Genomic DNA, 15,904 nt, shown 5'->3' with positions numbered 1-15,904 from the left:
GGCAAAACCCTCAAACACCCCTATGTTTGAAGGAAGTGGAAGAAAATAGGATTCTAAATAAGCAAAGTATACTGGGTTGGAGAAATAAGCAAAAGGTTTGATGTGCTAATGCAAATGTCAGCTAGGGAGTTTCTGTTCAGTGGACTATCCACACGAGTAAGTAAAAGTCAGTAGGAATACTTATCAGAAACCGAAACTTGGATACATTTTCTTGAATACCATTGAGATTTTATTTGAATTCCCCAAAAATTAGAGAAACTACTAAAATCTTAGGAGGATACAAACAGTGAGTAGATTTCAGACTTTTAGAAAATGTTCTATGAAAGAGGCCTGTTGGTTTTATGATGGTAACGTGATAAGTGGCATGATATGTATACCCTTTATATTGCAGAATTACATACTTAGGTCCTGATTTAGTGATTGACAGATGGAGTTAAGGCAATCAGGGTGGTGGAGGACTTTAAGTCCACCACCCTGACTTTACTCCTTACGCCAAATTTTGAGTTCACCACCAGCCTTGCAGTGAACTATATGGATATGTATGAAATGCCATCACAGCAGTTCATACAAAGCCATTTTAAAGTTTGGTGTTCATTTGCCATTGGTAAAAGATGTGTACACTAAACTTTTAAATGCTTTTACTTTTCCCAAAACAAACTTGCAAAGCAGGAGCCCACACCATAGGAGATTTCTTCAATGGCGTAATTGTTTTGACAGTAAAAAAAAAGCCACCTGACTGCCTGCTCTAAATAGGATGTATGGTCAGATGGCTTACCTCAGAAGGTCCATACTGCCTTACACTATTAGAAGAAGGTTTAGCCTGACAGAGTACATTTTACTCTGTCAGCGAAGGCATGGTGGTCTGTCCAATCCAAAATTGGACAAGCGACTGAGAGTTAGGTGGACAGGGTACTCCATCGTTGTTGTGATGGCATACCCTGTCCATAAAAATCTACACCAGGCCCTTAGATTGCATGTAGTATTGCATTGGTGGAATATTCTCACCTCCTCTAACCTCTGAGGCACATTCCAAAAAACGTAAGCTTAGGAATTCACTGAAATTTGTAAAAAGTGTGTGGCTAATATCTCATTCTTAACTTCACATTTGACAAATGTTATTTCATTCATGAACACCGCAGTTAAGGGTTTTGCCAACATATTTCTTTTTTCATCTGGAGGTCACTCATTTGCCTACCTTGCACCGAAGCTCTGGAACTCGCTACTCCTATCACCAAGATCAGAGAAGATTAGAGAATGCTAGAAATCACTCAAAACATACGTTTTCAAATGACCTGCTTTTGTCTCAGCCACTATGTGATGAACTTGACCTGCAGCGCAGGTAAGCCCGTCATGTAGCCATCTGCTTTACAAATCCTTAGCATAGCATTTGCTACTGTGTATTTTGTTTTGATCATACTTCATGGACCCTGACAGAAATAATTGCCACAAAATATAGTTTAATAGGATTTAGTACCACTAATTTGACCTGAAAAGAACAGACTTGTCCCAAAAGGAGTTGTAAGGTAAACTAAGGGGCTGATTTAGAGTTTGGTTGAGTTTTGCTCAGTTGCAATGGCGATACAGTGTCTTGTCTGCCATACTCTTGATCTGACTGTCTGATTTTGAGGTCATTGGGGCGCCACGTTCACTTCAATGGAGTAAAATGTACTTTGCCAGTGTAAAACTGCCTCCGACTACCCGAGGGAGGAGAGGCAATCAGAGGTAAGCCATCTGATTATCTTCTCCATTTAGACTGGCAATTTGGAAGGCATCTTTTCCTTCCTGTCTATCATCACCAAGTATATGCTTGCAGTGAGAGACAGAAAAAGAAATACAAAAATAAAAATACTCACACACCATAGGAGAAAACATCCATGGTGTGGGGGGCATTTTTCTTTATTTTTTAAAAACAAGCTACAAAATTGAGAGTAGTTTTTAAAGAATAAAAAAATCTTTGGAAAAGTTTGACAGGCGGATGGAGCCCTATGGCAAACTTTTCCTACGCTGACAGGAACTGCCATGAAGATCCAGCAAGGGGAGGTGTGCATTTGCAAAGTTTGTGGGTGAATTAAAGGCATGAGGGCAGATAAAGTTCTCTGCCACTCTGTCTACCTCCACACTGTCTGCCAAACCCTAAATCAGGCCCTAATTCTCTGCCATCATTTATAACGAATTGATGTTATTGCTTGACCCAATTTTCACATCAAGATTTCTTTATATGGACAATGCTTCAGAACCAGAGTCCTAGGAAAGGGGTCTGCAGGAGTAAGTTGAACACCATTCTGGCACTTGCCTTCAACAGAAAGAAGACTCTGCCCATTTCCATCTAAAAAAGGCCACATATCTAATACTCCTTGTCTACTACACTTTGCATTGTCTATATGTCCTTCCACCACAGACTGAAAACCCAGCTCTGCAACTTTCACATTGCCAATACCAATGATTCATTGTTTCTTCCACATACCCCCACTCTTTTCAAACATCATTGCTCATGTGCTGCTGTTATCTCTATTTAAGCCATTCCTGCTTCCATCAATTTCTTTGCCTAACAAATCCTACTGTTGTGGATTTCCAAAAGGGGATTTAAATATAAATAGAGCCCATTTCACATTTACTGAACATGGCACTAATACCCAACCAAATCTGATGAACACTGCAAATAAATCAGATTATAAAAATGACTCAGGGGCGCTTCCGGTCAATCTCTACAAGCAACCCTACTGTGAATTATTTTTCTCAGCGGATGACAGGGAAATGTTGGCCTGCACACATTTCCCAGCTTTAGGCACAGCAATTGGATATCACTATGTAATCTAGTATGAAGGATTGACCTTGCTTCATTTTCAAAACAACTGAGCGTTATGACCCATTTTGCTGCAAATATTTCCCTTAGCTGAGGTCCTATGTTTTAAAGAAAAATCTACAGGGACGCACATAAAAGCATCTGATAACTGAAGAGCAATCACAGTAATAAGAAAAGAGGCACCTCCTCTCCTTGAAAGGAATCATATATATAAGCACTCCAGATATATTTTACTTTCACTTCTACAGACACAAATATTAGGATATACTACCAAAGATGTTTGTGGCTAAGTACAAACCATACTGATCTCAAAAATACTTCCACAGCACAAATATTAACACCACACCTAACACCAGATGAAATTGTAGCTACTCCATACATCTGATAACAGCAGGCATAATGGTCATCAAGTTTACTATGATAGAGATTTTATACCCTCTCACATCTTACATTGTCTCCGTATAAAACCAGGAAGCCAAAATGATAACCAATGTTCTCAGTTCAGCAACGCGCCACCTATTCTAAGATAGGTACACTCTCTGTCTATGCTATTATAGGTTCCTTAAAAATATTCTGCCTAATCCATCACAACCTATACTAAAGACTCCAGATTATTTGTCCAACAGGAAAATCCATGCATGTACCTTGGTCTGCTTTGAATTCCCAGATTCTAAATGAATGCTGTACAGCAAGGCTAAAAGCTGTTAACGATTCCAATAGGTCTCAAAGACAAGACCTATCGGCTTTGCAACTTTCAGGTCAATTAAAGACAGCACATGCATGGTCTGTTGCAAGACATATTATGGGCTTACCAAGAACATACAGGGGCTTCAAGCCCGCACGTTTCTTACCATTGGTAGGCTTTCCTGTCACTCTCATTGGCTTGTTTCTTATTCAATGGCTTGGTGGAGCACTGTCCCTTTATTTGTGCCCTCCCATTGCTCACTTTTAGGGACCTATTTTTATTTTTACTTAAGCACTCTACAAGAGTGCACACATTTTCCAGCTGTCTTCCTTGTCTACTTTTTTTAACCACCCACATGCACCATGTTGAGCTGTCACACCATGTGTTTCCCATCACCCCTTTCCGTGATGAACTCAACATTATATGCTTCGACCCCTGAGTTGCTTTTTCACCAGCGTGCTTCTCTCCCTTCTGCTCCAAGTTTCTCCCGTCCTCTACTCATTTCTCCACCACGCTTAACATTGCTCTTCTGTATGGCCCATTGCTACTCCTCCCCAGCAATGCCCTCTCTACTGCTTCTGCCCTCCACTTTTCTTCCTCTCACCCCTGCCCTCCAAGTTGCTTTTTCTCTGTGCCCTCTGTGCCCTCCTCCTCGCTCACCCATTTCTCCCAACAAAACTCGCCATGCTGATTCCGACAACCCCACTATTTTGCTTCCCCCCACAAAACGATATGACCACTGGATCCCAGCACCATTTTTTAGGTTTATTGCCATTTGACAAAGCCAATAGCTTTCAAAGACGAGGCCTATTGGCTTTGCCAATGTTTGTCTGTATTCTTCTACATTCCCTTTTGAAAACTCTTCCCTTAGATCTCAGAAGAAAAAACCCTCCTCTCCTTTTAAGGATAATTTTAAAAACTCACATGCTTATCTTCGGATCCCTCCACGACCCTTCTACCTCTAAAGGAGTTGTTTAAATACCTAGTGCTAAAGACCTTCAGGTGAACGTGAATTTAAAAAAAAACATGACACAATAGAAATAAGATGAGATGGAAAGATATGTCCAACTGAATTGCCATGCCAGCAAATATATGGTGGATGGGAATGAATAAATCAGCCTGTATCACTTATAATTACACTTACTGTTGGGCCCAACCATATGCTAATTAGCTACAATGCAAACAGTGTAATTGCCAGAGGTTCAAATTGGTGCATGCATTTACATATTTTGTTTTTTTGCAGACTGCTAGAGTTATTATCCATCTCAGCTCCTAGTATGACTGCAAGAACTGCATGCCTGACACACAGAAGAGTCAAACGAAATGTCTCTTATTGCATTGCTATTGCTACTAGACCTGATACGCCCCTGAACCATACCCAACTCTTACTATGAGAAGTTTTTGGTTGGGAAGCCTTCACCCCTTCCTAAACTTAACCTCTTAGAAATTAATTATTATATATAATAATACCACCATGATAGCTAGTCAGTGTTTCCGTGCTATAGAGTTCTAAGCTTCCTTGCTTAAAATCAATAGTGGTCCTACTACAAGTTATGTTTTCAGAGAGTTTAATGGGCCTCTTCTAACCTGTCTTCCCATCAGACACCAAATATTAAACTTTCCCCACATTCATGACCACCTCTTTCTTTGTGCAACACGTTGCAAGACAACAATTCCATGCACGTAAGCAACATTAAAATATTGCAAAGATTAGCTAAGGAATTGGGTTTTTCTGATAGATGATTTCCTGTTCAACCTCAAACAATGTATTGCTCAGATTGTAAGTGTATTGAAAGATTACCTAGCAAGAATGACCCACAGGTGAACATTTTCTTGATTAAGAAAACATAGCACTGTCAATCTTTGGAGGCAGCATTACATACTGTCTGTGTTTCGAGGCTCCAACACAACCTCAAAAGAAACTAGGGATAGATCGATCCCTATCTTTTGTCACCTTTTGCATTCTCACTGCTTATTGGGCAAATCTTTTCTAGACATGAGTGAGAAAATGCCAGAACAGTTAATGAAGCTTTGCAGGAGAAGTTACTGAAGAGGTGGTTCTCGGTGAAATCTCAAAGATCTACAATGTGGTGAAATTAAACCAAAACCTTGATAATGAAGACAGCAAAGTGAATATTACCAAGGAACATTCTTCTAGAAGGTGGTGTGGAGGGCAGGAGAGTGGTTGCAGAGACTATGCTTGTGTGTCCTGTGAACAGAGCTATTCTATTATAAAATTTCATGGAGGCATATACTGGTTGTTGGACTTAGCCCTTTCTGCAGGGTCCTCCGCAGACTTTTTGTCTTCCCCCTCCTGTTTTCTAAACCTGTTTTAGTTGGCTTTTAGGACTCTGCACACTTGACCACTGCTAACAAGTGCTAAAGAGCTTGTGCTCTCCCCTTTAAACACGTTAACATTAACTTACACCCACTTGGCACATTTCATTTACTTGTAGGTACCAAGTAAAGTGCTACTACATGTAACCAGGGCCTGTAAATTAAATCCCACTAGTGGCTTGCAGCACTAATTGTGCCACCCACTTCAGTAGCCTTTTAACCAAGTTGCAGCCTTTTTGTGCAGTTTTAAACTGCTATTTTGACCTGACAAAATAAACCTTTTGCCAGGCCTAAGCCTTTCTTTTTAATACATATGTCACCCATAAGATAGGCCCTAAACAACCGATAGGACAGGGAGAAGTGTGTTTAAAAAGTTGGACATGTACTTTTAAGTTTCACGAATCCTGGTAATTAAAAACAATCAAATTTGTTTCCTACAACTGGAAGGCCTACCTCTCCCAAAGGATAACATTGGGTTACTTTATTACATTTAATAAGCGCTAACGTTTGATTGGGAACAGCTGAACCTTTCATGTTTGGTGCCTGAGAATTTGTAATTAAAAATCCAATTTTGATGGTAAAGTTGGATTTGAAGTTACAATTTTGAAAATGCCTCTTTTAAAAAAAGCTGTTGCAATGTGGTGCCAGCATGGTGCATCAAACACAAGAAGCACAGCCGACAGGCCCGTGGGCCATAGTAATATCATGAACATTACTATTATCATCATTTTTTGAATCAATTTTATCACTATTATCGATGTTAGTCCAACTGAAACGTTAATTTCCAAATCGTCCATATTTTATTCACAACATTGTAATTCCAGTATTTTAAAGTTAGTAGAAGAAGCCACTTCAAGCTTGTTACTACAACATGTGACTATGTAAATTTCATCCATTATAGCGTGTACCCAATGTATATTGGAAGACTCCCTTCGGCGACTACAATGTCAATGTGAAAAGTTTAAAAGGTCCTATCAGCACAAAAGATAGATGACATATCTCTAGCAAAAATAATTATTTGGGGAAGCACTTATATCAAGTCCAATGCCACATTCATAACGTGAAAACATGAACATAAAACGCTGTTAGTTACTTGAGATAGCTATAACTGGTGAATTTCAGTGGTTTTGTTAGTTTAAAATGGTATGTTTTAACTGACATTTTCACCTAACTATAAAATCTCTTTGACTTTTGTATTTTCCCCTGAATTTATAAGGTTTTTTTTAATGCAAGTTAAGATATTAATACAATATCTATCTATACTATCACTTTAAACTTTGTTTTTTCAGTGAATTTCTAGGTTTCTCGATACTCATCATGTGCATGTGGCCATGCCCTGCACCCAAACCCCCAAAGTGTCTAAACCTACGCTGGGCAAGACCTTTGGCCATGTGTGATATTATATGTTTTGGGGGGTTCTGTTAATCCACCGTGATGCTCAGAAGGATACTCTTGGGGATTCTCACTAGATCCATGGATCCACTACAAATCCCCAAGGATTTCACAATGGGTGTTGTGGTAGATCCACAGAACTTTTTTCTTTTTTCAAATTTGACTCAAGGGTGTCCCATCCCACGCGGCCCAGGGGGTCAGGGCACCACTACCCTGCCCACTTGTATTTTATTTTTTTATTTTATAGGACTCTGTGAATAAATCTTCAAATCCTAAGACAGCGACTGCAACTTTTCCTTCAGGTTGCGGCCAGCCAATCACATGGATGAGCTCACAGATCCCTCACAGATCGGCCATGGACCATCCAGAGCGTGATATATACATACATTTTTAACCTTATCACAAAAAACAACTTTCTGGACGACAATCTAGCTTTTGCAGTATTGCTGTTCAATTTATTATATGGAAAAATGAATGGGGAAAACATGTTTTGGAACCCACTCCCTTTTTCTCGGCCTCTGCTTGACAGATCACCCTGAAACTTTCCTGGAAGGAACCTTTTTTCAAGTGTGGTGAAGATTTGTCAAAGGGCACCAAATTATAAGCAAATCCAAAAATGTTTATCCTATGGAAATGCAGACCTAACTAGAACTACAATGTGGCGACCGCCACAGGGTTTTATATATCACTACATTTGTGATAGTGGCTTTTTCAGTTGTGTACCTGTCTCCCCTCATAGAAAATGCATTTGATTCATCCTATATTTTTAATTAATTGCTTAATTTTTTCATCATTATGACATTCTTATTTACAACCAAAATTAAAATGTTGGCTCATTGGTCAAAAACTGTTCTGGGGTCAAGGAGGGCATGAATTCAGGGCTGAAGGGAGAGACCTCTTCAAGTGAAAATTTTATTTCTTAATTTGGCAATTGAAATTTTGAGCTACGTTTGTAAATATGGGAGCACAGTAATAATTATTCAACGTATTATTAATGTACAAGGAGAGTGGGGGAGCACTGGTAGGGGTGGGTAATGTAATTTAGCTGCAGAAAAAACTTGTGCGCATGTCGTTTAAAATGTTTACCAATGGCTAATTGCCCTGTACAGCTTGTTTAGGTAGGACAGGGTAGGTGTCAGACCTGGATGAATTCTAGACCGTATGGAAAGGGCCAGTGCCACATAGTCCAAGACTATGTAGAGCTGCTCTGAATTTGGAGGGGATAGGAAGCAGTGCCTGGTCAGAGACCAGGGAAAGCTTTGAGAACTTGCTTTGCATAGCCAAAGGCAGTAACTCACTATAATCATTAAAAAAAAACACCACAAGAACATTGTTAAATTTAAATTACGATTGCCTTTGCTCATACCAAACAAACATTCATGTCGGAAAAAAAAACATTCCCTGATAAAATTACAGTTACAGTGGCATTATGGTTACAATACAAAACACGTGGTTAAGGTGGTAAATTCCCCTGTTAAGTTAAGCTGCACAAATCATAAATATTAATTCATGTTCTAGCCACGAGGTGCTCATGTCCTCACGCATAATAATACTGATTTATTCTGAGATTGCATCATCAAAGACATCACTGATGATTTCAGGAATGAAGGAAAAATCATCATTATGGAAAAGTGCGATGAAGACGAATGAGGTTTAGAAGGAGAAATAGAAGGACAGATGGAGGAGTGAAAACAGAGATTGGGACAGAAGGTGGGAGGCAGAAAGTGAAGACAGGAAGAATGGAAATAAGAAAAAGGAATAAAGCAATGCATTGAGGGAAGAAGTGAAAAAGGGAGGGAGCAGAAAGGAAGAGAGTAAGGGAGTGAAAGGGGTGGTGAGATAGGAAAAAAGAGCTAGGGTGTAGCAAGGAGGAGGAAAGAAAGAAGAATGGAGGAAAGGATTGATGGACTGATAAAGCAAGAGAGGGATGACAAGACTATACTGGGTAGAAAGTCAGGCAAAGTGGATTCAAGGGATTTAGCAAGGGGCAAAAAAGAGAAGCTGGAGAGTGGCAGAATGGAGATATTGAAGACAACAAAAAAAAGGAACAAACTAATAGAGAAAGGAAGGAAGGAGAAAGGAGAATGGGATTAATGGAGGAAGGAAAGGGGCAGAAGGGATTAAGGAATATAGAGGAAGGAAGCAAGCAACATGGGAGGAGAAAGAATGGTCAGATGGAAGAAGTTACAATGCTAGAAGAAAGAAGAGAAGAAGGAACACTAGAAAGACAAAAGAAAACAAGCAACAGCCTAAGTGAGGAGCACAATAGACATATTAACCAAATCGCACTTTTCAGTTAGCAATTGGAAAATAAACACAGAACTTTAAGACCTGGAACTGATTCACTAACCAGGTGAAGCAAAGAAAAACCCATATTTGTAAAAAGTATTACATCATGACCTATCAATTACCTTAAATTCCTGATGTTTTGACATCATGACTGGCATGTGGCCAAGAAGGAGAGGGTGCTTCTCTTTTCTAATCTGATTGCCATCATCTTCAATACAAAACCATCCACACTGATTATCTTCTTCTGCATCAAAAATCAAATGAAATAAAAATGAATGCAGATTTCGTTATCAAACCACACCGTTTTGAGAAACTGATTTTAAAACAAACATACATCAATGAGAGCTTTTTGACAGGCCCGGTCTTTGTAATACACTGCTAGAAATGGTAACAAACTAATGATTATCAATTGTATGACCAGTATGCCATAATCTCTGGTCTTGTTGAAATCAACACATGATTACCATGGTGGCAGATGAGACACTCTCTCTGGGAAGCCACCTTCTGCTGTTCCCATAACAAGGCACTGGAGCAAGCGGATCGAAATCCTTCAATTTTTTGGCGGACATCCCATTACTGTCCAAATTTAAATGCCCCTTTCGCCACCCCAACCAGGTACTTTCGGAAACCCTGTTTACAAAATCTGCTAATTGTGCTAGTTTGGGATACTGGGGATGAAAATGTGTAATATAAGGCCTTATGGCTTAAATGTACTAAGAGTACTTGCTTACAAAACCACTTTGCAGGTACACTATCACAACACCTTGAACATTGCGTACAAGGTCTTGGTACACATTGAGCAAATGTTATTTGTTATTTCGTTCATGAGGTGACGTTGCTATCAAAGAGAAAATAAACAATTTCATCTCAGCTTAAGCATTGACCCGGAAATAAACATGTACTTCTGTGCGCAAATTGGAGGAGCACTCAGCTGTCGCTTGCGAGGTCATCGCTGTGTTGGAGTTTCTGCTTAGCTGGTTTCTGTTGATCCCTCTGCGAGGAGGGATGTTCAACCTATGACCAAGACGAGGACCTACATACCTTGCCTTCAGGTAAAGGGGAGTTATATCATCCTAAAGGGGATTATTGGCAGAGCGCACACACACCCAAGAAAACTAGGTTAGGAAATGCAGAGTAGGAGTACAATATACAAAGTACGTGTATACCAGCATATATACACTGTTTTAGCACGATGGTGGAATTGTTCATTCTCTTCACTGTCCTTATACTTCTAATCACTTGTATCTGCTTCTGTCTATTGATCATTGTCAGCGCATATATTTTATACAAGAATCACGATAGCTCAATAAATATTGAAAACACCCCTTTGTGTATGTGTTGTATATTTCTCAAAGAGAGCATGAGTGACTGAGCGAAAAGGTGCTAGATCTGTTACCACGATTCCTGTGAAGATTCAGAGTTGTCATGTTATGAGGTTGTCCAACCATTTATTACCTGTCCAGGTTAGGGGGGCGTAAAGTGGCACCGTGAGCTAGCTGGCTTATAGGACAACATATGCTGAGGGGGCGCATAGAATCAGTCTGGCACCAATCCCAACATTTATGTTGCCAAACAAATGCGCAGTTCCTACTGGAAAGTGGAAACCGTACGACACATTTTCCTTTAAGGAAAAAGGGCTGTGTTTGAAAAAAGGAAAGCTTTATTTGAAAGCAACCACAGACCTGGTGGTCTGCTGACCCCAGCAGGCCACCATCCCTGCGATGATAGTGAATCGTAGTAGGTCACAAATTGCGACACACCTCATTAATATTCATGAGGTAGGTCTATTGCTAAATGAAAGTTAATCATTTGCATGTATTAGGAATAGCGATTTTCTAATTACGATTCCCCAAAAAAACAAAATTAGGAAATCGCTATTCCTAATCTTCATACATCTAGCTCCAAAACATAATATGTATGAGCGAAAAGATTTTGAGTGGAACAAGAAAAACTTGTCCGGTCACTATGAACATGTCAACATGACAGGTGGGAAAAGGAAACAAAATATGTTAATGAGTACTATTTATACTATTACCAAGTTCACATTATGAGACATTTCTAAAAACTTGCCTTTCCCTATCCATGACATGGTGAATCTGAGAGCTCTTTTTTGGATTCTCAAGGAACATGTTCAGCAGTGTCAGAGTCACTTGTTCTTCCCCATCACTCTGAACCAGACTACCATATAATGCTACTCTGCTCATGATCCATTCATTGTCATCTAACTTCATACCATTATGAAACAGGTTTACCACACGCATTGGCCTAGTAAAGTTTTCAGACTTCTTGGTCCCCACAGGGGCACTTATCTTTACAAAATCACCTAACTTCACCACATCACACACACTTCTCCTTTGATCTTACCCAACCTTCCTCCTCATCTTCAACACTGATTCTCTACTCCTGCAACCTTCACATCAAACTACGTCACTCCACCCTTTGGTCCATTCCATTGATCCTGGAACTACATTACTGTCTGGCTTCCTTCCTCTGAAGAACTTAAATGGTGTCTTACCAGTGGTTTGGGGGGGGGGACAATTGGTAAGCCACCAGGCATACATGTAAACTTTTCTTCCAGTCTAGGCTATTCACCTTTCCCAACAGGATACTCTCTTTTATGGTCTTATTACCCTCTCAACCATACCATTGCTAACAGGATGCTAAATAACTCTTTTCTGGTGTTTTACCCCACACCATTTTCGAAAATCTTCAAATTTCTTTGTATGAAACTGTCCATCATTGTATGTAAAGATCTGGCGACAATAACATTCTCTCTGTAAAACCTTTTCCAAATATTTGTTGACATGGTTAGAACTGATATCACTCAACACTTTTACCCCAGGGCATCCTGAGTAAACATTAACCATCATAAATATGTACTGTATGACATTCTCAACATGCAGAGGCCCCACAACGTCCATAGCCACTTCTCGTCATTAACCATCTGGAGTAGGAAACACACACATAGTTAGACTGCATATTTTCAAAACTTTTTCACTCTCTACCTCTAAATCTAAACCCAGACACTTGTAATCCCACCTAAACCTTTCCTTTTATTTAGCAGCATTAAGATGACATTTGTGTACAATATCCACCAGTTTGTGTCTCAAAGAACTACTAACCTGGTGCCTCAAAACAATCAACCATTTTGCACAGACCAATAATTGTTTATCCTTTTACATATATATTTTACTTTCAACCACCCTGAGGTTACATACAGCAAAACCTCAACAAGTAAAGAGTCACTGTCTAAAGCAACTTACCAATCATCTTCTGAAATAGCTACTTGGGTTTCAACGCACACATTCTTGACCATTTCCTCTTTTACTACTGAAGCTTCCTCACTATTATCCTTGGGATTGACCAACTTTGATAAACAATCTGCTGGTCTATCCTGAGCACCAAGAATATAGCATACACAAATGTGTACTTCTTACATTCCACAACAAACCTTCTGAGTCGAACCGAAACAGCATCAAATAAGTTCACACAAAAATGCTCACTATTAGTTTTGACAATGAACTTAACACCCCAAAAAAGTACTATTTTTTTCCCAAAGCACAACTGACAGCTAACACCTCTTTTTCAATGATCATGTAATTTAGTTTCACCCTATTAAGAGCTCTGAACGCTACAGTACTCACATTATAATCAATCAGCCGATCAATCACCTGGCTCAACACAGTGCCCAACCCTACCCCACTGGCGTCAGGAGTGCCCACCCACTTTCTACTTGGCACAAAACCCTGTAAATCAAGTGCATGCTCTAACTTGTTTTTCACATCATACACCCATATAAATTCTGTTTTCTTCTTCACCAACCCGCTAATCTTCATAGTTCAATCAGCAAGATTCTTCAGAAATTTACCATAGCACAAAATCACCCCATAGCAGTCAAATATTCATCTTTACATCCAGGTTCTTTCATATTTCATACTGTGTCCACTAAACTCTTTTTTCAGTCTCACACAAGTATTGGAAACAGAATGACAAAAATATGAAATGTCATTATTCGTGAAGAAACACTTATAAGCTCACACAAATAATTCCAGCTTTTCAAGTCTCTTTAACACCTTTAGCACCCTTTTATCATACTCTCATTCTTGTCCTGCTACATAAATATAATCCAATAGACCTGATTTAGAATAGAGGCTCCTGATTTCTGAAGCCAAAAATTGATTTATTTTGCCTGTTTCCCGTCTGAACTTGCCTCTGCTTCAATAGAAATCAATGGGAGAATTACATTCTGTGGATTATGCTTTGTAAATCTTCCACTTTCAAAATGTTGGCATATATGCACGTATTACTACATTGTCTAGATAGTACTCGACTCCTACTAGACCATTCAACAAATGTGACATGGCCTGTTGGAACAGCATAGCAGCAAGGACCAAACATACAGCATGCACATGCATTTAAATGCTTCCATCTGCATTATGAAGACTGTTAAGTAATGTGAGTTTGTATGAACCCTTATCCCTTAACCCTTAGCTAAGCAGAGGCTTACTCCAAGTTTGTAAAGAACTTGGCCCCTAACATTGATAACATCTCAATGATGATTTGAAGTGGAAATCCATCAACCACAATCTCTTTATTGCGTTCCATGAGATACACACAAAACCAAATCTCTCCACTGGCCTTCTCTCATATAATAGGCTTAACCACTTACTGCCTTCAATTGCAACAAACATTGCTAGTAACACTTGCCCCACACTTGGTTCATCTTTCAATTACAATTCTTCTCAAATGTTCCTAGAATAATAATGAAGAAGAAATGGAGTCCTGCTTTCTTCCACAGATTGTGCTCTGAACTTGCGGCTTGATATAGACTTTCTCAACAAAGCTGTTACCTATTCTTCAAAAGAATCTCTTTCAGATTGTTATGTTATGTTGATTTGTATACCACACTAATCACCCCAGAGGGTATCCAGGTGCTTGGGCAGGTGTGTAGGTAAGTGGTCTCTATGGTGCTTATACGAAGAATCAGGAGTTCACCTTCTTGAGGAAGTCAAGAAGTCAGGAGGAGGTTCTGATGTGTAGAGGGAGGTCGTTCCATGTCTAGATTGAACTCTACACACAAAATTATATAATTCCATTATGGTGGAGACACTAGGTAAGTAATGTTTGTCCACTTTCTTCAAATATAGTTCAAATTTGTTTAGTACTCTTGAAGATTTGCTATCTAAATGACGCAAATCTACTGAAATGTCATAACCGTCTACCCCAGTGTTGAATAAGAGCTACCATTCTATCGACTCCAGTATTTACCCACAAACATGTACAAAGCTGTTTCCACTTACTCCGTTTTATCGCAGGTTATTCTGGATGATTTAAAACAATGGAGGTGAAGTAAGGTTCTGCATGACTTCTACCTCACTCGTTATAGAAGTAAGTCTAACATACTTAACGTAGCATACATTTGTTCATCAGAACTAAACGATTTTCAAACGAAAGGTTAACAGCAACGAAAATAATATGCTGAAAGTTCTTAAATATAAGATATTCAGATTTGTTCAAATGATAAGTTAATACCAAGGTGTGGCCATCAACATGTTTCTGCCAGTTAAATGACTGCCAAACATGAAAATGTGTGTACCTTTCACCGATGCCAGGAATGACTAAGAACACACTTCTCCTCAGTATGCTGTTTAATTTTTTAAATAAACGTATCTAACTTTCCTAATTTTCTTTTACAAGTACTGAGAGTATTTTATCTTGACTGGAGATCTCACACTTAAATATTAGGTAAGTAATATGATTTTGTTCTCTGGGTTCAATTTTGAATCGCATTCCCTTTAGATAGACTGAGCTAGCTGGGAAAGCTCGGGAGAGTGGATGCCTCTCTCCTTCTGTATGTAATATATGGCTGTCATGTTGTCCATCTGGACAAGGACGATCTTGTCCACTATGTGGCGAAGGAAGGCCTGGAGTGCTAGATGGACAGATAACAACTCCAGATAACTGATGTAAAGGCCCTTTTGACTGGTATCCCACTAATCCTGGACAGTCATGTTTTGTAGATGGGCTCCCCACCCAGTGAGAGATTTGTCTGTTGTAATGGTAATCTGTGAAACTGGGTTGAGAAAAGGCCGCCCTTGCAACAAATTGTTTATCTTCTATCACTGCAGAGAGCGATGAGTGTGGTGGTTGATCAATACTTGCTCTTTCTAATGACCCTCCACCTGAGACCATTGATGCAATAGGCATTCTTGCAGAGGCTACCTGTATAATCTTGTGTGTGGTACTATGGCGATGCAGGAGGCCATCATGCCTAGGAGGCGCATGACTGTCTGGACTGTAATCTGTTGATCTGGGTGAAAAGAGGTAGCAATGCATGGAAGGACTGGACTTTTGCCTGACTGACATAAACTTTGCTGACCTCTGTAATGAGGATACCT

At 39.5% G+C, this 15,904-nt stretch overlaps 1 protein-coding gene across 6 annotated transcripts in view; it reads right to left on the bottom strand.

Moving 5' to 3' along the window:
• ARHGEF10 (Rho guanine nucleotide exchange factor 10) overlaps nt 1-15,904 on the bottom strand; it is an 869,022-nt gene that overhangs the window by 364,850 nt on the left and 488,268 nt on the right. For all 6 annotated transcript variants that reach the window (XM_085610812.1, XM_085610814.1, XM_085610811.1 and 3 more), the window contains one exon: nt 9,629-9,750. In XM_085610812.1, coding sequence (XP_085466938.1) covers nt 9,629-9,750 — 122 coding nt within the window. The remainder of the gene's footprint in view (nt 1-9,628; nt 9,751-15,904) is intronic.

This window comes from Triturus cristatus, chromosome 6, assembly GCF_964204655.1.
Source record: "Triturus cristatus chromosome 6, aTriCri1.1, whole genome shotgun sequence".
In the NCBI taxonomy this organism is placed as follows: Eukaryota; Metazoa; Chordata; class Amphibia; order Caudata; family Salamandridae; genus Triturus; species Triturus cristatus.
Note: the sequence above shows the minus strand (reverse complement) of the source record. Positions and strands in the feature narration are given on the sequence as shown.